At 46.6% G+C, this 21,760-nt stretch overlaps 1 protein-coding gene and 1 long non-coding RNA gene across 2 annotated transcripts in view; one reads left to right on the top strand and one right to left on the bottom strand.

Moving 5' to 3' along the window:
* The first annotated feature begins 2,801 nt into the window (after window positions 1-2,801).
* The window catches only part of STING1 (stimulator of interferon response cGAMP interactor 1), a 29,583-nt gene continuing 10,624 nt past the window's right edge, over window positions 2,802-21,760 (top strand). The window contains exons 1-3 of the mRNA XM_048861257.2: window positions 2,802-3,286; window positions 18,222-18,466; window positions 20,498-20,684. Of these exons, the coding sequence (XP_048717214.2) occupies window positions 18,222-18,466; window positions 20,498-20,684 (432 nt within the window). The 5' untranslated portion in view covers window positions 2,802-3,286. The remainder of the gene's footprint in view (window positions 3,287-18,221; window positions 18,467-20,497; window positions 20,685-21,760) is intronic.
* Window positions 3,257-5,978, bottom strand: LOC125641399 (uncharacterized). The gene is made up of 2 exons (XR_007358039.2): window positions 5,822-5,978; window positions 3,257-3,667 (listed from the first exon to the last, which is right to left on the bottom strand). It is a non-coding gene; the product is annotated as an uncharacterized LOC125641399 (long non-coding RNA).

The following is a 21,760-nucleotide window of genomic DNA, read 5'->3' as shown; positions in this document are numbered from 1 at the left end:
GCTATTTGAACTTTTAAAACCGCATGGCCTCTGTTGACTTCTTCTCTGGGACTTGCTTTAGTTCTAGCGATTGTTTGTCTGTGATATGTGATTGACGTCAGTCGATACTCACGGGCATACAGTGCTTTATTTCCTGTTCACGACCTGGGGCTTTTGTATAAAGCAGGTTTTATAAAGCTCCTCAAGGTAATAGGAAGGCACTTCTCTATTGAAATATTAGTCAGAGCCAAGATTTTCTAAAATAGGAGCCTAACTCAGTGTCACCATCTCTTGTGATATTATCGCAAGTCTCAGGATACTTACTTGATAGTTGGCTTTCAAAGTCCTACCTCCTGGAGTCATGTGAATATGTGAGAATCTCACTTTCGTTAAAAACAGGACGTTTCTAGTCCTCCCGGTGTGGAGAAAACCTTCAAAACATGACCTGTAAGTATTGCAAAGGCTCAAAACCCCGAGTAAAAAGAACCCAAGATGTATTGTTTTTAAAATCCTCCTGATGTTTAAGCCAATCTCCTGATCATAGGGGGCCTGACTCATGGTTTTTGAGTGCCTGGGGTTGGCAATACTGCTAATTTTAGGCATACAGGTCCATATTTTAGCCTTGATCCCACAAACACTTACTCACAGGCTTAGTTTAACCTGAGTGACCACTCCCACAGTCAAGCTAAGTAGGAATGAATCTGCAGGATCGGGGCTGCAGATTCAGGAGCCTCACATTTACCACCAGTTATTGAAAATCTTGGCCTCAATCTCAGTGGTTCTCAACCTTTCCAGATGACTGTACCCCTTTCAGGAGTCTGATTTGTCTTGCGTACCCAAAGTTTCACCTCACTTAAAAACTACTTGCTTACAAAATCAGACATAAAAATACAAAAGTGTCACAGCACACTATTACTGAAAAATTGCTGGCTTTCTCATTTTTACCATATAATTATAAAACAAATGAATTGAAATATAAATATTGTGCTTACATGTCAGTGTATAGCAGGGGTGGGCAAACTTTTTGGCCTGAGGGCCATATCGGGTTTCCAAAATTGTATGGAGGGCCAGTTAGGGGAGGCTGTGTTTCCCCAAACAGCCAGGCGTGGCCCGGCCCCCGCCTCCTATCCGACCTCCCACACACGCTTCTCGCCTCCTGATGGCTCCCCCGGGACTCCTACCCCATCCACCACCTCCTGCTCCCTGTCCCCTGACCGCCCCCGGACCTCCCACCACTGACTTCCCCCGCCACCCCATCCAACCCCCCCTCATTCCTGACTTGCCCCCCGGGACCCCTGCCCCATCCAACCCCCAGAGCACCGGGTCAGGCTGCAGCTCTGCAACTGCGCTGCCCGGCCGCCCAGAGCGTTGCGCCGGCAGGGCAGCGTGCTGAGGCTGCGGGGGAGGGGGAATAGCGGGGGAGGGGCCAGGGGTGAGCCTTCTGGGCCAAGAGCTCAGGGGCCGGGGAGGAGGGTCCCGCAGGCCGGATGTGACCCACAGGCTGTAGTTTGCCCACCTCTGGTGTATAGTATATAAAGCAGTATAAACAAGTCATTGTCTGTACAAAATTTTAGTTTGTACTGACTTCGCTAGTGCTTTTTATGTAGCAAGCTGTAAAACTAGGCAAATATCTAGATGAGTTGATGTACCCTTGGAAGACCTCGGCATGCCCCCAGGGGTACGTGTACCCTTGATTGAGAACCACTGCCTATCTTTTATTTTTGAACTATGAATTCTATTTGCTGCCTGCGGGCCTGACCCAAGCCCAGTGAAGACACCCAGGGACTTCATTGGACTTTGACTTTTGATTATTTCCCTCGCATATGATTCATTAGTGACTTTAATGATTAACGTTGGGACTTTCAAAGCTGTATAAGGTAATTAAGCCGCACTGAAATATTCAAGTACTATTTATTCCAGTATGTTTGGGGAGGCTATTTTGTGTGCATTGGAATTCCCCAACCTTTACAGCTTCTGGGAGGGGGGCGGGGGGGCGCCGGTGGCTGGGCACCTATACATGTGACACCATTTTCCTATAAATGCTCCTCATTGTCAGTGCATTATCTGCCAGATGTTAAACTCCTCCCAAGCAAACTGCTGACCTCCACAAGTTCCAGCCCTGTTTGACTTCCTTTTTTTTTTTTTTTAAACCAGGGTACAGCCCCATGGCTGATGAAAGGGCTGAGATGCAGGCTCTTCTAGGAATGGCCAGTATCAGTTTATATCAGAGACACCTGCAGCTTCCCACTCAGCTTTGCAAAGAACCCAGTCCCTGTGCTGCAGATTGCCTGTGTGACCACAGAACACAAGAGCACTCAGCCTGGGCGGAGGATTGTAAGCAGGGCCGGGTCCAGGATTTTTGCTGCCGTAAGCAAAAAAATTTTGGGCCACCCCCGCTTTTTTTTCATGCCCCTGGCTCTGCCCCAACCCCGCCCCTTCCCAACCCCTTCCCGAAATCCCCAGCCCTGCCTCCCTCCCAGGGCGTGCCGCATTTGCCCCCCCATTACTTCCTGTGGCTCCCCCCCTGCAACCCGCCACCCTAGCTCACCTCCCCTCCACCTGCTCCCCTGAACATGCTGGCCCTCGGCTTCTCCCCCTCCCTCTCAGGCAAGGGAGAGGCAGTGCGTTCAGGGAAGCAGGCGGAGCTGAGGTGAGCGAGGGTTGGGGGGGAGCGTAGGAAGTAACAGGGGGGGGTAGAGGAATTGCTCCCTGCTCCAGCTCACCCCCGCTGCACCACCGCCGCTCGGCTTCTCCTCCCTCCCAGGCTTGCCACGCCAATCAGCTGTTTCGTGCGCGACAAACCTGGGAGGAAGGTGGGAGGAGCGGAGCGGCGCGGCGGCAGTGCGCTCAGGGGAGCAGGCGGAGGCGAGCTGGGGCGGCAGGGGCACATTTCTAGTGGTGGCAGGGCCGGTGCCGGAATGCCACCCTAGAAATGTGCCGCCCAAAGCACCTGCTTGTTTTGCTGGTGCCTAGAGCCGGCCCTGCCTGTGTGACCACAGAACACAAGAGCTCTCAGCCTGGGCGGGAGGAATATAAGGAATTAATTGCATGCAGGCTGCTGGTTTCATTTTCATTCTCTGGGCTGCTCTTCTCAATGAATCTTCCGGCTCTGAATGAATTTCCACAAACCCCCACTCTGGGTATCTTCACGCAGAGATTTCAGTTGTCTTGTGGCAGAGCAACGGGTTCTAGTTTCTGCTCTTGACCTGCCTCGGAAAGCAAAGTGTGTTGGCCGGGGCGTGGAGCCAACCACCGGAGAAGGAGACATCACAGCAGCTTCAAGAATCACGGGCTGTTAATTGCACAGGTGAGCACAGCATTCCCCAGAAGGTGCAGAGCAGCTCCCGCCCTCCAGTGCCAGGGTAGCTGGTCCAGACCTAACGCCGACAGACAGCTTGAACCCTGCCTCTGCCTTGTTCTTATTCACTGGTGCTTTGGAGGCTGGAGGCAGCCAGGCCTTAGGAGGCCCATGGCTCTTTGATCCCACTGGCAGTGGTTCTCAGCCTATGGTCAGTCCATGCTGACCTGGGAAGAGGAGGAGACAGGGAATAGGGTTGGGAGGTGTCTGGTGGAGGGAGGATCTCTCTCTTAAACCGCTCCCCAGAATGTTGTCCTGTGAGCCCACCGGAGCAGCAGTTGCCCTCCTGACAGAACTACATCCCACTCGGCCCACTTGGCACTGGGAGACCTGAGGAGTTTACAAAAACAACAGGATACAGATTAACACGGCTACCCCCTGATACCTGAGGAGGTTAGACTCAACGGAATCTGACCATCTCCAACTAGCCCTGCAGGACCTTCTAGGTGACACAGCTTTCCTCCCACAGCCTGTTGGCCCATACTCCGCATCTCTTCCCCCCAAGCACAGCTCTCTATATGGCCACTAGGGCCCTGGCCATTGTCAGGCTAACATGAGGGACAGTCTGATGCTACAGTGACAGGCACTAGTACCAAACCCAGACAGACAGGACCCAGTTTGGGACATCAGGTCATGGCCAGTGCCGCAAGTACAGTTGCCACTCTCTGTAAGGGGGCAAGGCTCAGTAGGTAGCTAGGAATTGAGATCTGCACTAGCCTAGCGCTTGGAAGACCTGGGTTTATGTCCTTGCTTCCCAATTTCCAATGTGATCCTGGGCCAGGGGTGCCAAAATGGGGGATCCTGGGGGGAAGGGTGGCATGGGAGCGGGGCCTCGGGGGAAGGGGTAGTGCAAGGGCAGGGCCTCAGGGGGAAGGGGTAGCATGGGGGCAGGGCCATGGTTCGGGCGCCAGTGTCAGGGGTGCCATTTAAAGGGGGCAGGGCTTCTGCCCCCCTCTCCTCAGTTTAGGCATATCTCCTAGCCCCAGGCAGAGCTCTTAACTGAGGGCATGTCTACACTGGCAAAGTCTCAGCGCTGGCAGTTACAGTGCTGCTCAGAGAGCACCGAAGGAAAACCGCTGTTGTGTGTTCACACTGACAGCTGCCTGCACAATAGCGCGTTCACATGTGCGGCATTTGCGGTGCTATTTGGAGCGGTGCACTCTGGTCAGCTATCCCAGAGAGCATCTCTGGCCTTGGCTACACGTGCACGTTATACCGCAATAAAGCCTCCCAGAGCGCTCTAACTCACTCCCCGTCCACACTGGCAAGGCACGTAGAGCGCTCTGACTCCCTGGCTAGAGCGCTGCTGGTACTCCACCTCCCCCAGAGGGATAAGGTTTGCTGCGTATTGGGTGAGACGCTACAGCGTCAGTGTGAAGGAGGAGTTACAGTTACAGCGCTCTGATTGCCCTCCGGAAACGTCCCATTAACTGAAGTGACCTCTCTTGTCTTTGTTGTGAACTCCGGCAGGAATGCGGAAGTGGCCCTTTCAAAGCTCCGTTGTCAGCTCCGAGAAAAAACAGACAGACAGCTAATGTTTGCTTTGAGTGAATGAGAGAGAGGCGGGGGAGGGAGCGTGCAAGTGTAGCCGAGCCCTCTTTCTCTTTTGCCGCTAAGACTTGTGCATCCTGAGTTCTGCAGGGAGGTGCGGCTCCCAGGTTGTGCCCCTAGGGCAGGGAGTCAGTATTTCGTTTACAAACAGGCAGAGTGATTCAGATAAGAAAGGGCTGGTAATTAAATTAAGGATCTGGAAGTCCTCAGCTGAGCCTGTAAAACAGAAATGCCTCTGCCGGGGGTGAGGTTTAAGACAGAACACAGGGGATTCGGAAGAAGTACAGCCAAGATTACATTAAGAAAAGAGGGAAATGTGAGGGGGATAGGTGAAAAGAAGGGGCCAAAACCAAGGGACAAGGGCCGTCCTTACCCATACGCAAACTATGCAAATTTTCTGGTGCCCTGGGCAGCTGCTCCAGCTCCCCGCCCCACCTCTTCCCCAGGCCCCCCACTCCTCCCCTGCCTCTTCCCACTGCTGTTCCCCCCAGCCCCGCCCCCACTCTACCCCTTCTCCAAAGCCCCCGCCCTGCTCTGTCCCTGCCCCACCTCTTCCCACCCCAGCTCCAGCTCTTCCCGCCCCTGAAGACTGTAGCAGAGTCGGGCCTGCACTCACCTGCGGTGGGAAGTGCAGGGACCTGGCCCCAGCCGCGCCATAGCTGAGTGCTGGGGGGTGGTTCCCCCCTACCCCCAAGCCAGCCCCACCCTTCCATGGAGACCTGGGGCCAGCCCCCACCACCCCCGCGGAGGCCTGGCCCCCCCCCACACCCTGCAGGGGGGCTGCGTAGGGCCCCAGAATAGCTAGGGACGGGCCTGCCAAGGGAAGGGATAGCATGTGACACCATCACCGTAGTATCTGAGCGCCTCACAATGTCTAAGGGCTTGGCTACACTGGCACGTTATACTGCAATAAAGCCTCCTAGAGCGCTCTACCTTACTCCCCGTCCACACTGACAAGGCACGTAGAGCGGTCTAACTCCCTGGCTGGAGCGCTCCTGGTACTCCACCTCCCCAAGAGGATTAACGGCTGTTGTGTATTGGGTGAGACGCTGCAGCTCCAGTGTAAACGAGGAGTTACAGTTACAGCGCTCTGATTGCCCTCCGGAAACGTCCCATAATCCCATTAACTGAAGTGGCCTCTCTTGTCTTTGTTGTGAACTCGGGAGGAATGCGGAAGTGGCCCTTTCAAACTGCTTTTCTGCTCCAAGGGAAAAAACAAACAGCTAATGTTTGCTTTGAGTGAGTGAGTGAGAGAGAGGCTGGGAAGGAGCAGTGGTCTGAACTCACAAGACAGTGCTGACTCACTCTCAGCACCCCAAAAACCCACTCTCTCTCCTGCACATACACACAACACACTCCATCCCAGCCCCTCCCCATTTGAAAAGCACATTGCAGCCACTGGAACGCTGGGGTAGCTGCCCATAATGCACCGCTCCCAGTGCCACTGCAAGTGCTGCTAATGTGGCCATGCCAGTGCGCTTGCAGCTCTCAGTGTGGACAGACTGGAGCGCTTTCCCTAGTGCGCTCTCCAAAGGCTGGTTTAACCCAAAGCGCTCTACAGCTGCAAGTGTAGACAAGCCCTAACCTATTTCTCCTCACAGTCCCCCAGTGAGGTAGAGCAGTGCTGTTATCCCCATTGTACAGGTGGAGCACTGAGGCACAGAGAGACTAAGGGCCAGATTTTCAAAGGTGTTTTGGAACCTAGCGGGATTTTCAAAGGCACCTGGAAGCTTAGATGCCTAGCTTCATCTTTGGGTGCCTAAAAACCTTTGAAACTCTGACCCTAAGGCACTGGCTTGAGGCCATACAGGAAGTCCATGGGGGAAGTAGAACCCAGGTCTCTCAGGACTAGCTCTCTAGCCACTGGACCAGCCTCTCTCTCCGCTGCATGCTGCAAAAAAGCAGATTCTGATAGATGGGAGCAAAACCAAGAAGGATAGTTCTCTGAGACTTGAGCAAATGGTCCCAGATGATTGTGAGAAAGAGATCATGTTTCAACTTGCAGATTGCACTAAGGGGCATATGAATGTTTAACCCATCTGGCATGTAAATACCTTGCAACACCGGCTACAACAGTGCCATGCAAACACCTGTTCTCACTTTCAGGTGACATTGTAAATAAGTAGTGGGCAGCATTATCTCACGTAAATGTAAACAAACTTGTTTGAGCAATTCTCTGAACAAGAAGTAAGACTGAGTGGACATGTAGACTCTAAAGTTTTACATTGTTTTGTTTTTGACTGCAGTTTTGTAAAAAAATAATAATTCTACATTTGTAAGTTGCACTTTCATGATAAAGAGATCGCACTATAGTACCTGAATGAGGTGAACTGAAAAATATTATTTCTTTTATTTTCTTTTACAATGCAAATATTTGTAATAAAAATAATATAAAGTGAGCACTATACACTGTATTCTGTGTTGTAACAGAAATCAATATATTTGAAAATGTAGAAAAAATCCAAAATATTTATAATAAATTTAAATTAGTATTCTATTATTGTTCAAAAGTGTGATTAAAACTGTGATTAATCATGATTAATTTTGTAATCAAGTTAATTTGTTTTGAGTTAATCGGTTGAGTTAACTGTGATTAATTGACAGCCCTGCTTCAAATTTTGACTGCCTTTAGGTGTCACAAATAGCTCACAAATACAAAAATAATTCCCAAAATCATCATTTTGCTGCTGTCTTTTTAAAAGCAGCACACTTGGGTAAAAATACCATCAGCACTAATGGTTTTTCTCCAGATCATAGAATCATAGAATATCAGGGTTGGAAGGGACCCCAGAAGGTCATCTAGTCCAACCCCCTGCTCGAAGCAGGACCAATTCCCAGTTAAATCATCCCAGCCAGGGCTTTGTCAAGCCTGACCTTAAAAACCTCTAAGGAAGGAGATTCTACCACCTCCCTAGGTAACGCATTCCAGTGTTTCACCACCCTCTTAGTGAAAAAGTTTTTCCTAATATCCAATCTAAACCTCCCCCACTGCAACTTGATGTAAGCAAACCGAACCACTAGTGCATGAGGTTTTCACAATTTGTATAAATGTGTAGCTTTAAATGTATCAGCAGCAAAAAAGAAAAATGTTTTTCCATCTTTACACATTCTAAGTGCACAGACAAAAAAAAGTAACAAAAACTGGTTTGTTATTAAACATCTTACAAATATAACAGCAGCTAGCGCTTTGTTTTAGCAACAAATAAAATAAGCTGTAAGTGTAAGCAGGGTGTGAATGAGCTCTCCCTGACATCTAGTGATGAGCTGGGGGAAGACACTTCAGGAACAGACCTAGTTTGCATATTCATGCCTAATCTGCCTAGGCATGCGGCATGATGATGGAGCTGCTTTGCCAAAATGATCCCTTTTGGCTGGTGCTGGGTTACAGATCGCTTCAGTATTGAGAGCCGGGGAATGAACTGTTTTACTTATTGTATGAGTAAAGCAGTGGCAGCAGAGGCAACAGCAAACAGCCAGTTATAGAGGCGCAAAGTGACTGCACACATTGCTTGGTGCCCCTCCCCCATTTCTGGGGTGAGAGGTGAACCCTTGTGAACCCACCTCTGAACTCTGGGTCTTTGCTAACCAAGGACAGCCAACTGTGAGTAGGGTGCAGCGGAGGGAGATGGGGGGTGATGTGTTAAAGGGACATTTCTTTGTAGGACTTTCCCACCATAAGGTGGGAAACTGATGCGGAAGACACTGCCTCATCTACTGTGAGGGTGGGTTCGCTTAGGGTTGTGTGCTGGTGAATGTGGCGGTTGTGTTTTCCCAAACTAATGCTTGGTTCCCTTTTCCTTTTAATGAAAGTTCTCTTTACACACTCAGTGCTTGTGAAAGGGGAAGTATTGGCTCTTAGAGGCACTCTGGGGTGGTGGTAAATTTTCCCAGATTACTAGGTGGGGGCTTGAGCCAGTTCTGTGTTGTGTTAAGAGGAGCCCCTAGATATTGAACCCAGCCCTCCTTAGTGCCAACTCCACCCAGCAGAGGGGTAAAATAAGATTTTAGCTTTATTAACAGCTAAAAAGTTTAACTGTATTTTTATAACATCTAATCAAATACAATTTGTAAATCCCAATTTTAAAATAAAAAATTTGCAAACCTTAAAATACAACCAAATAGTTCTTCTATGGGCTTAAACTAAAATAAGGTTTTTGTTTATAATTGTGGTTTTATGAACCAAAACAAAGGTCCGATCCTATGGGGAACTGATTAATTTAATAATTATATAATAATTTTATTATAATAAATATAATATAATAATATAATATAATTTTATAATAATTGGGCCTAGAAATTTAACTTAATTGTCAGCTCAACTGAAAAACTATATGTAAATTCATAAAATGTCACAATACCCTGTAATGATAAGTGTAAATGGGAGAAGTTGCACAAGAAACACACAAAAACTAAATCAGTCCAAACGAAAAGGCTACTAATATAACTCAAGCACTAATATAATTTAAAATTGTGTTTGGTAAAGAAGAAAAGTGTAAAACCAGCAAGCAGTGAACCAAAATCAGAAATTGGGGCTACTGTAATTGGTAGACAAAATAATGAGGGGAGGGCAAGGGTGCCAGAATGGGGGAGCCAGGAGGCCATGCCCTCCCATGTTTTACTAGCCATAAGGGCAAGCGATGGTGGTGAGGGGATGGAGAAGAGCAAGCGGGGGCAGGGTTTTGGGGGAATGGGCAGCATGGGGGCAGGGGCTTGGGTGGAAGGGATAGGGTGGGGGTGGCCCCCCCCTACACTGTTAGGGACCTTCTGCCACTCCTGCGGGAGGGGCTATTCCACCCATCACTCGCATTTTGGGTTCTTAAAGAAAAAGACTTAAAGAAAAAGAAAAATTGACTGCTGGAGTGAGTGTAACCCACACACCTCCAGCATGTGGTGGTCTGTCCCATCTAGTGGCAGAGAGAGAGAGAGAGAGAGACAGTGTTTTCCCCAAAAAGAAAAGGAGTACTTGTGGCACCTTAGAGACTAACCAATTTATTTGAGCATAAGCTTTCGTGAGCTACAGCTCACTTCATCGGATGTATGCTGTAGAAAGTGTAGATCTTATTATATACACACAAAAAGCATGAAAAAATACCTCCTCCCACCCCACTCTCCTGCTGGTAATAGCTTATCTAAAGTGACCACTCTCCTTACAATGTGTATGATAATCAAGGTGGACCATTTCCAGCACAAATCCAGGGTTTAACAAGAACGTGGGGGGGGGGGGGGAAACCAGGGGAAATAGGCTACCTTGCATAATGACTAAGCTGCTCCCAGTCTCTATTCAAGCCTAAGTTAATTGTATCCAATTTGCAAATGAATTCCAATTCAGCAGTTTCTCGCTGGAGTCTGGATTTGAAGTTTTTTTGTTGTAAAATAGCGACTTTCATGTCTGTAATCACGTGACCAGAGAGATTGAAGTGTTCTCCGATTGGTTTATTAATGTTATAATTCTTGACATCTGATTTGTGTCCATTTACTCTTTTATGTAGAGACTGTCCAGTATGACCAATGTACATGGCCAGCAATGCCCCTCTGCCATGTACATTGGTCAAACTGGACAGTCTCTATGTAAACCTGTCAGTGTTTTCCCCAGGAATTGAAAGGGGGCGGGGGTGTTCAAATTTACAGGGGGGGGAGGAGGGGGTCAGGGCCGATGAAGGGTGAGACCGTGAGCATGAAGGTGTGCTGTACAGCACCATAGTAAAAACTGAAAAATGTTTCATGACCATTTTATTAGATTTAACTCATGTTCTAAAATCATCACACAAATTAAAGTTGGCTACTCAAGCCTTCTGTGAAGCACTACATCTACATCCTTCTTGGTTTCTTGTTATAATTTTGCACAACTCTGTTAATGAACTTCCTGAATGCAGTGCATTCATCTTTGGTGGCTTCTCATGTGTCTGGTACTTCCATTCCTTCAGCTGATATGCTCATTAGTTCATTCACATGCTCAGGCAGAAAGCGACTTCTTTCAGAACACAAAATTCTATTCAGTGATGAAAAAGAACGCTCAGCTGTAGCTGTTGTGACTGGGAGTAGCAAGAGATGAATTCCTACTTCTTTCATCCTAGGAAACAGAGCACAAAGATCGGGTCGAGCCACTAGTGATGATAAAAAAGAAGTTGAAGTCAAATCTTCATTCATTCATTGTATGATATTCTACTCTGTGTTCAAATTCTCTATTCTGTCCTGAGCACATGGCAGCCCCATTGCTGGTAGTGCCTCTCTCCACTCAACTTTTGGAGTTTTATAGGACAGGGATCCGTAAAAGCTACATAGAGGTTGAGAAGAATCTGGAAGTCGCTGTTGTAGATTTTTAAGAATCAAATCTATGTACTTTTTCAGTTGTCTTAACAAACACTTCTTGTCCTCTTCACTTAAGGATTCAATATAAATGCCTTCATTAGTCAACTTCTGGATTGAAGTCTTTGCTTCTTCCAGTACTTTTTCAATTGATAGCTCTCTGATTGATCCAAATATAGCATCTATTGCTGGACAAAGATCTACTACTGTTGTAGTAGATGCCTGGATGGCATTGTTTAATGACCGAAGTGGTTTCAACAGTAGACTTACAAGAGAGAGAATGGCAATAGTCTTCTCTGAACGTAGTAGCAAAAGTAATCCACCAGCTTCACTACTTAGATCCATCCCATCTTGGTAGATACTTCCCAAAGCCAGTAATAACGGCTGGAGTAATTTTAAGACAACAGCCAAGGATCGCTCATGAGAAAGCCAGAGGGTTTTCCCAGGCTGGACTAATTTGAACTTCAGTCCCAGTCTATCTTCTATATTTTCCAAGATATTCAGTCTTTTTGGACTCTTGCTGAAAAAAGAATATAATGAAGACATTAAATTTATAGCTTTTTTAATGTCTTTTGAAGAGTCTGCAGCTCATACTTAGTGCTAGTTGGAGTAGATGGCCTCTGCAGCGTGTATAGGAGAGATTAGGGTTACACTTTTCTCTGAGCAAAACTTGTACTCCACCTCGTCTTCCAGAGAAGTTTGCAACTACATCAAATGCACAAGCAGCCATCTGTTTGGGGTCCAATTGACGAGCATTTAACTCTTCTAAGATGTGGGTTGTCACAGATGCAGCCGATGTGTCTTCAAGAACTTGAACATCTGGAAATGCATCTACTGGCCTACCATTGACATCAAGATAACTACACAATGACTTAATACTTGATGCCCATTTGCATTGGTGCGTTCTTCAGCCATGTATGCAAATTTTTTGAACGTGGTGAGAGAGTTCTTCACATTTTCAACTGTTGAGTCTTTCACTGTTGCACCGCATGCTTCTAGCCAGTCAGTTGAGTTTCTTGTAGAAAAATAATGAGCATTTGCTGGTCTTGTTCAGAACCAGTGTTCAACTTCAGGATGAACAAGTGACAATGCACTTAACATTGGCCTCCAATTTGTAGTGTGTGGTATCTCTTGCTTAAATAGAAAGTGTGATGCCACAGCCATGTGTGTTCGCATGAACTGTGTTGTGTCTCTAGTATTCTTAACAGCCTCATTAGCACTCACCGGCGTTGTCCTTGATCAGTGGAGACTCAGAGTTCAGAGGTGCTTTCACATGAGTTCACCTCCCAGGTGGGGGGCAAGAAGGTACCTTGTTCGTTCCTCCAACTGCTCACTGTTCACTCTGGCCACTGTTGTTCACTGTGCCACCGTTCACTCCATCCATCTGTTGCCAATGGCTCTGCGCCATCACCTTCTGCTGCCACCTGCCACTGTGACCTCTGTGGAGTTGGTCTCTTGAGATTCCACCCAGCTCTCAGTGATTTCAGCTGAGCTCTCAGTGGGGGAACCTCGCTGCTAGTGCAGACTGGGCCATCCCTTCCACAGAAACACTGTCCCTCAGCAGGTCTAAGCACTTAGACCTGGTTATCAGTGATTTCAACTGTAGTGGTCACTTAACAAAATAAGACTATCTATGGAGCCTAATCAGCTCTGTTTTTAAATAGTGGAGAGGGGCAGGTCAAATAGTACTCGTGACTCAGGCAGACCATCAAGCAAAATACCTGTCCCCACCCTCTCTCTTGATAACCTCAATCAGCACAGGCTAAGTACAGTTCTACTGCCCTTTACTCATACAGTAAGAATAACAATATTTCATTTCACCACCACCACCACCACATTCAAGTGATTTGTAACCCAACCCCAGCCAAAATCTATCACTTGGACAACTCAGCTCTGTTTGCTGGACACCTAGGTAGATTAGGTGTGAATGTAAATACAATCCGGTTCTGAAGCCTTTCTCCCCAGCCCCCAGCTCATCACTAGCTGTCAGGGAGAGCTCATTTAGACTTTGCTTACAAATCATCATTTGAAATTATTAGGTTGGCTAACATCACCGAAATGAATGCACTGACATTGTCATAAAAAACCAACAGCTGTATAAGGAAGTTAGTCTATGTTCATATTTTTCAAATCTATTATACTTTTTCAGATACACGTATTTTATCATACACACTTTAAAACCATATAAAGTGTATTAATGTTTCAATTTCAATTCAGTTTTCCAAACAATCACTAAATTGGCAACACTGAATGTAACTAGTTCACAAAACTGGGGGGGATGTTGGGGAAATTCGGGGGGGGGTGTACATCCTCCCCCCCCACCGGGGGGGTGTAGGGAAATCTCTGGAACTGCTGAAGACCGCGGTCTGTCGGTGTTACATGATCTTCACCTTCATGGCTGTCACCCCTGCCATGTCCTGAGAACCCGGGTCTTTGTCATCCTAAGTCTAAAAAATGTCCTGACCAGGCCGAAGAAACCAAGCCAAATGACACTGTGAGGCTTTTCTCCTGCCCCTCCCCTCCAGTGTGTCCTTTTCCTTCCCCACCTTTCCTCCTGTCTAGTGAGAGTCTGGCTTAGACAGCCAAAAGTGTACATTTTGCAACATGGCTGTACCCTGTGATCAAACCAAGGCAGCTAAATGCAATGCCCTAAATAGCCCAACGCTGGTACAAGTTTGCTGAGTCCCAAAGTAGCTAATAAAACTGCCTGTGTTTCTCCAGCAGTAAAGTTGCAAGTAAAAATCAACCCCAGAGACAGAAGTGGCATTTTTCATCTTTGATGCCCTGTTCTGTCCCCTTCATGTATCTTTGTCTTGTCTTCTAGGAAATGGGATTGGACTTTAACAGCTATTGCAATGACAGCTCCAGCCCATTTCAACTAACTTCTTTTCTCACCACCCCACTCCCAAAAACCCAGTTATTATCATATTTAACACCACCTAAAAGACTGTCAAACAAGGGTTTTTTTCATTCTAAAAACCTCTCTCCAGCTAAAATGCGCAAAAAAAAAAAAGTAGTTAAAATAAGGCTGTCTTAAACCATTTGAAATGTAAAGTGTTAACTGTTTTTCCTTCTTTTCTATATTTTTAATAGAAGGTTAAAATGATTTTTAATGGTCTGTTTGCCATGGCACTAAGCAAGCTAAAGTCTCTGTAGACCCAACCCAAAACCTTGTTTAATGTTCAACAGTGACAGTGTTACATTCCTTTGGTCCATACAGTCTGTCTAAATTAATGCAACAGTTTTGGCACCCAAGATGGGGTCTAAAGGGTTAATATATACACACTAGTGACTAGCTAATATCTTCGCAAATAAGCAATTGGTTTTTAAAGCTGATTTAAAACAAAACAGTTTGTTTTAAAATTTTACATGTGTTATTCTGGTTTGCAAAGCAAACCATTAATGCTTTTGTTTTTAAAAAGGGGGTTGTTTTAAAGTCATACATTCTTTTAAAATTTTTTAACAAAGGCTTTGTTTTGTTTTCTCCCCCCCCCCCTTTATTTTAGGGTTTGTAGTTTTTATAAACAGTAAAAACTTTAAAGGTTTAATGTAAAAGTATTTTTTAAAAGGAAAAGCAGAAAGCATACAGGGAGTGGAAGAAGGGAGGGATCAGCAAGGAAGCTACCTTATTGAGGTCAGAACATGTAGGGTTAAAGTGAGACAGGCTAAAAGTCAAGTAGAGTTGGACCTTGCAAAGGGAATTAAAACCAATAGTAAAAGGTTCTATAGCCATATAAATAAGAAGAAAATAAAGAAAGAAGAAGTGGGACTGCTAAACACTGAGGATGGAGTGGAGGTCAAGGATAATTTAGGCATGGCCCAATATCTAAACAAATACTTTGCCTCAGTCTTTAATAAGATTAAGGAGGATCTGGATGACCTTGTAAACTCGAGTAATAGTAATAGGATGAAATTTAATAGTGAGAAGTGTAAGGTTATGCATTTAGGGATTAATAACAAGAATTTTAGTTATAAGCTAGGGACGCATCGATTAGAAGTAACGGAGGAGGAGAAGGACCTTGGAGTATTGGTTGATCATAGGATGACTATGAGCTGCCAATGTGATATGGCCGTGAAAAAAGCTAATGCGGTCTTGGGATGCATCAGGAGAGGTATTTCCAATAGGAATAAGGAGGTTTTAGTACCGTTATACAAGGCACTGGTGAGACCTCACCTGGAATACTGTGTGCAGTTCTGGTCTCCCATGTTTAAGAAGGATGAATTCAAACTGGAACAGGTATAGAGAAGGGCTACTAGGATGATCCGAGGAATGGAAAACTTGTCTTATGAAAGGAGACTCAAGGAGCTTGGCTTGTTTAGCCTAACTAAAAGAAGGTTGAGGGGAGATATGATTGCTCTCTATAAATATATCAGAGGGAAAAATACCGAAGAGGGAGAGGAATCATTTAATCTCAGTACCAATGTGGACACAAGAACAAATGGTTATAAACTGGCCACCAGGAAATTTAGACTAGAAATTAGACGAAGGTTTCTAACCATCAGAGGAGTGAAGTTTTGGAACAGCCTTCCAAGGGAAGCAGTGGGGCAAAAGATCTATCTGGCTTTAAGATTAAACTCGATCAATTTATGGAGGAGATGGTATGATGGAATAACATGGTTTTGGTAATTAAATATTCATGGTAAATAGGCCCAATGGCCTGTGATGGGATATTATATGGGGTGGGATCTGAGTTACCCAGGAAAGAATTTTCTGTAGTATCTGGCTGGTGAATCTTGCCCATATGCTCAGGGTTTAGCTGATCGCCATATTTGGGGTCGGGAAGGAATTTTCCTCCAGGGCAGATTGGAAGAGGGCCTAGAGGTTTTTCGCCTTCCTCTGTAGCATGGGGCACAGGTCACCTGCTGGAGGATTCTCTGCTCCTTGAAGTCTTTAAACCACGATTTGAGGACTTCAATAGCTCAGACATAGGTGAGAGGTTTTTTGCAGGAGTGGTGGGTGAAATTCTGTGGCCTGCGTTGTGCAGGAGGTCAGACTGCATGATCATAATGGTCCCTTCTGACCTAGTTATCTATAAGTAGGAAAATAATGTTTTAAATTGTTGGATTGCTAAAGCAATCTTTTACTAAAATGACAACTTAAATGTCCGCCCTCTTGTTAACAAAATGCCAACTCAATAAAAAGCTGCTACCCCATTAACTACACATTAAATCTCAAACCACCAAAAGCTATTGCAACAGCAAACTTTTTTTTGTAATTTTTATAAAAAAAATATCAACCCCAAAGAGCCAGAAGCTGCATTTTCGACCTTTGCTGTTCTTTTTTGTCCCCTTCGTGTGTCTTTGTCGTTTTTTGTCTTCTAGGAAACAGGACTCGACTTTAACAGGAAAAGCAACAATGACGGCTCCAACCGATCTCAAATAACGTTTTTTCTTCCTTCTAAAATCTCTCTCCAGATAAGAAAAAAAGAAACAGTTGCTGAAATAAGTTTTACTTACTATTCTATATTTAAAATGCTTTAACTGTTTTTCCTTCTTCTCTATATTTTTAATAAAAGATTAACAAGACCTTGAATGGTGTTTGCCATGATACTAAGCAAAGTAATGTTTCTGTATACCAAACCTTGCTTAACACTGTTTAAGGTTAAACAGTGACGGGGTGATATTAACACCTTTGACCCACATAGTCCATCTAAATGAATACAACAGACCTCACCAAGTCCTTTGGCATTTGGTCTTTTCAGATACCCCTAGCTCAGAGGGGATCAAACGAGGCTGCTACTTCCCCCATGGGATCCTGAGTGGGTTCATGCAGATCGGAAAGGAATCCAAGGTTCAAGATGCTGGTCTGGCCCCCTCAGTGCTGCTTGCCTGGGAATAGTGCTGAGTCGAACGCTGCAAAATTCTGTGGCAGCTGCTTGCTGCCTGCTGATGTTTGAGGCTGATGATGGAGGTTCTCATTAATTTGTTCCTCCGTAAATCTCTCCTTGGGCTGGCACAGAGCCAACTTAGCATCTTCAGTCCACCTCACCACCCAGCCTTGGGTGCACATCTGGGGCAATGGATGTCCTTCTGTCCTCAGACTCCCCAGCTGCAAGAATGATCCCTTGGGGCCATTGGCAGCCAGTACAACTTAGAGAAGCCCTGAGGCTGCTCTAAGTTGTGCCTTGGGACTAGACCAGTCTCGGCAGCCGCAGGATCAAGGAGCTGCAAAGGTGGCTTAGAGGCATCTTTGTGCCACCTCCCCCCAAATGACCTCAAGCATCCAAAAGCTAGTCCTGAGGATCTGTCCCAGAGTCTCACGAAATGCCCAGCTGGTCATGAATTCTCTAAAGCCATAACAAGCTCCCTACAGTCTGATCCTCTCTCAACATGGTAACAGAGGGTCACTTGACCTTAAAGAGCTCCTGAAGCAGGAAAGAGAGGACCCTAAGAAAGCTTCGAGGTTAGATTTTCAAACATCACTACTTGCATTTTAAGGGCCAATTTTGAGACCTTGTGAGGAAGATGACTGACTAACCACCCCACCAAATCAGTGCACGTAGGCCAAATTCCAGCCCTTTGTGGGAAGTCTGCATGAGATAGATTTGCAAAGAGGATCGACAAGTAGTCTGGGTAGGACACAGCTGGGATGAAGGGCACCTGCTCATCCAGGCTAGGCTGGGTTAGCAGTGACCTCTTGCTGCACCTTCTCCCCACCTCCCACACCACCTGGATTTGGGGCCATTGGATCTGCTCTGTGTTGAGCCTGATTGCCCATGCCCCTGTTGCTTCACCAGCCTGCTTACATACCCCCGTGCCACGGTCCCTTGGAAAGAGCCATTTTAGAGCAGTGCCCTGCAACATGCAGGGCTAAACCACCCCAGAGGTGGCTGCATGTCAGTGGTCAATGAATAAATTGTGTAGGTTTATGAAGTGCTTTGGGATTCTGCACGATGCTCTAGAAATCCAAGATCTTATTGTCTTATTTGCCTTATTCCTAGCTGCTTTTTAACAATGTCTGGGACTGTCCTCTGGGCTGTTGTTTTTATCAGTGTTTAAGATGTCTGGGTGTGTCTGTTTGCTGCAGATGTCTCATGAAATGGAAAGACCCAGCATCCAAACTCCCCTGATCATCCCCAAACCTCGGGGGGAACGGGCTCACTATGCAACCTGGGGCTTCATTGCTCTTTGCGTCTTTGCCCTGTATCACATGGAGCAGTCCTGGCACCATGTCGCAGAGAACCTCACCTTCTCCTTAATGACCCTGCAGATCGGAGTGCTGCTCAAAGGGGTTTGCAACTTCGTGGAAGAGATTTGGCATGTGCAATCCAGGTAACTGAGTTTACAGCCCTTTGCTCTTGAGAGGCACACTCAGGGTGGTACTTGTAAATGGTCCAGAAAAGAAAGTAAGAGAACTAATCCCTGTGAGGGAGGTGGGCGAACGCAGGTGCATGGTTCCTACTCGCTATACAGGAGCTGTAAAGGAATCCAAAGAGGCATAGGCTTTGCAATCTGGTCTCTGTGGTGGTTTCCCATCTGCCCCACTCTCCTGTCTGTTGATGTCCCTTGGGTTTTTCTACTCAATCCTTCCCTCTTCTCTCTCTCTCTAGTCTTTTGTGCCTTTACTATTGGGAACAACTCTGCAGATTGCCCATTACCCATAATGCCCAGGCAGGAAGATGCATGACTATTAAGTCACAACTTAGGGCTGTCTCATGCCCATGTCCCACACACCTATTAAAGCCCATGGGATCTATGTGGGAGGATGTTCTCTGAGGGGGTTCTCTCACGTTGTCCTATGTGGGGTCAGGGTTTGCTTCGTCTCTGGCGCAGGTTCACATCCAAACCCACCAGATCTCTCTGGGTGCCATATCACCCCAGTGGAGCCAGGCTGCCTGGGCCTGCCTGGGCTGAGGTAAATCCCAGGGCCTCCAGTGCAGAAGGCTCCCCAACAACAGCACTCCACACTGGGGCTTGATTGCCTTCCCCAGTAAACTCTACAGTGCTGGTTGGGGAGGCGGCAGGCACTGCCATAGCTGTTACTTCCCCAGCATGGGCCCACCTGCTCCCTGCTGGCTGAGTCCCCACCCATCTTTTATAGGGATCCCCTGGGCTGGGGAGGGAGAGAATGTAGAGAGGTAAATACTGGTGTCCTCCAGGGGTCTGTACTGGGCCCAGTCCTATTCAACATATTCATAAATGATCTGGAACAAGGGGTAAACCGTGAGGTGGCAAAATTTGCAGATGATACAAAACTACTCAAGATAGTTAAGTCCCAGGCAGACTGTGAAGAGCTACAAAAGGATCTCACAAAACTAGGTGACTGGACAACAAAATGGCAGATGAAATTCAATGTTGATAGACGCAGAGTCATGCACGTTAGAAAACATATTCCCAACTATACATACAATATGATGGAATCTAAATTAGCTGTTACCACTCAAGAAAGAGATCTTGGCATCACTGTGGATTGTTCTCTGCAAACATCCACTCAATGTGCAGCGGCACTCAAAAAAGCAAACAGAATGATAGGAATCATTAAGAAAGAGATAGATAATATGACAGAAAATAACATATGGTCTCTATATAAATCCATGATATGCCCACAACTTGTATACTGCGTGCAGATGTGGTCGTCCTCCCTCAAAAAAGATATATTGGAATTGGAAAAGGTTCAGAAAAGGGCAACAAAAATGATTAGGGCTATGGAACAGCTTCCGTATGAGGAGTGATTAATAAGATTGGGACTTTTCAGCTTGTAAAAGAGACGACTAAGGGGAATATGTTAGAGGTCTATAAAATCATGACTGATGTGGAGAAATTAAATAAGGAAGTGTTATTTACTCCTTCACAGAACACGAGAACTAGGGGTCACCAAATAAAAATTAATAGGCAGCAGATTTAAAACAAACAAAAGGAAGTATTTCTTCATACAATGCACAGTCAACTTGTGGAACTCCTTGCTGGAGGATGTTGTGAAGGCTAGGACTATAACAAGGTTCAAAAAAGAATGAGATAAATTCATGGAGGTTAGGTCCATCAATGGCTATTAGCCAGGATTGGCAGGGATGGTGTCCCTCGCCTCTGTTTGCCGGAAGCTGGGAATGGGCAACAGGGGATGGATCCCTTGATGGTTACCTGTTCTGTTCATTCCCTCTGTGGCACCTGGCATTGGCCGTTGTCAGAAGACAGGATACTGGGCTAGATGGACCTTTGGTCTGACCCAGTATGGCCATTCTTATGTTCTTATCAATACAGTGGGAGTCTCTCCTTCTCAGGGCCAGGGGTGTGCTGGGCCTGGAGGCTGCTCAGCACGCCGATCTGCAGGGTGCAGACTGATAGCCCTGTCTCCTTGTCCCTCAGACACCACAGCAGCTGGTGGAGGGTGGTGAAGGCCTGCCTGAGCCCGAGTCTGCGCTGCTACACGCTCCTGCTGCTGGTCAACGTCTGCACCTACATGGCCCTACTCAGGGACACCGGGATGCAGCTCTTCCTCAACCTCAACCTCGGCTGCCTCTGCCAGCTCCTCAGCTTCGCCTTTGGGCTTCAGGTAAGGGCAGGACAACCCAATCCCCCACAGCCTGGCAGTGCAACCCTCTGCTCCCCAGAGAATCTCCAGAAATCCTGGCGGGCATAGGCCAGGCCTGCGTAACCCAGGCTATGTGGTGCTCTGCCCTCCACTAGTGGACAGGCCACGTATAACACTTTGAGTCTTCTAGCTACACCCTTTGGGCTAAGGAGCCTGGGTTCTCTAGTTCACATCATGGACTCATGCTTTAAGGTCCCAAATTCCCCACAAATGGTGACCCATCCCGAGGTGTCTCATTGCAGCTGCACATGGGAATTGCACCAACTGAACCCAATCAGTTTCTCAATCAATTCTGTGAACTCATTGGGACCTCCTGTGGTGGCTGCTCTGAAGTGGGTTGGAGCACCGTTCATCTCAGTCTAGTGTCATTTGTCGTCTTACAGGTAGAACAAGGAGCAGTGGGATGAAACTGAGCAAAGGAAAACTGAGAATGAAGATAGCTCACGTGGCAAGGGGCTCTACACTGGTGCTATGTATCCTGTCCAGGCTATAAAAATCACCAGCGCTAGTAATCATTCCCACTAGTAATAGTTAATAACAGGAGATGCTTCTTCAGGATGAGATATCTGTGGAAGACATTCCTTGGTCCTTTACATCTGGACTGGGGCAAGCACTGAGGATTACGCTGTAGGGAACGATCCTGCATCACAAAGAGGGTGGAGAGCTGAGCTGCTAGGTCAGGCCCATCTCTGATCCCTAGGGAGGTTTAATCTGTACCAAGGGAGATATAGGTTAGCTATTAGGAAAAGTTTTCTGACTCTAAGTGTAGTTAAATCCTAGAACAGGCTTCCAAGTGAGGTTGTGGAATGCCCATCACTGGAGGTTGTTGAGAAAAAGTTGGACAAACACCTGTCAGGGATGGTCTAGGTTTATTTGGTACTGCCTCAGCGCAGGGGGATGGACTTGATGCCCTCTCAAGGTCCCTTCCAGCCCTACATTTCCATGATTCTAAGATGGAACCTCACCATGTTTGCTGCTGCTGATGCACCCTGCCTTGTCTGCACATTCTGCTCTTCTTCCAACTGAACTGTTTTAGA

This window comes from Caretta caretta, chromosome 8 (genome assembly GCF_965140235.1).
Source record: "Caretta caretta isolate rCarCar2 chromosome 8, rCarCar1.hap1, whole genome shotgun sequence".
Taxonomy (NCBI): domain Eukaryota; kingdom Metazoa; phylum Chordata; order Testudines; family Cheloniidae; genus Caretta; species Caretta caretta.
Note: the sequence above shows the minus strand (reverse complement) of the source record. Positions and strands in the feature narration are given on the sequence as shown.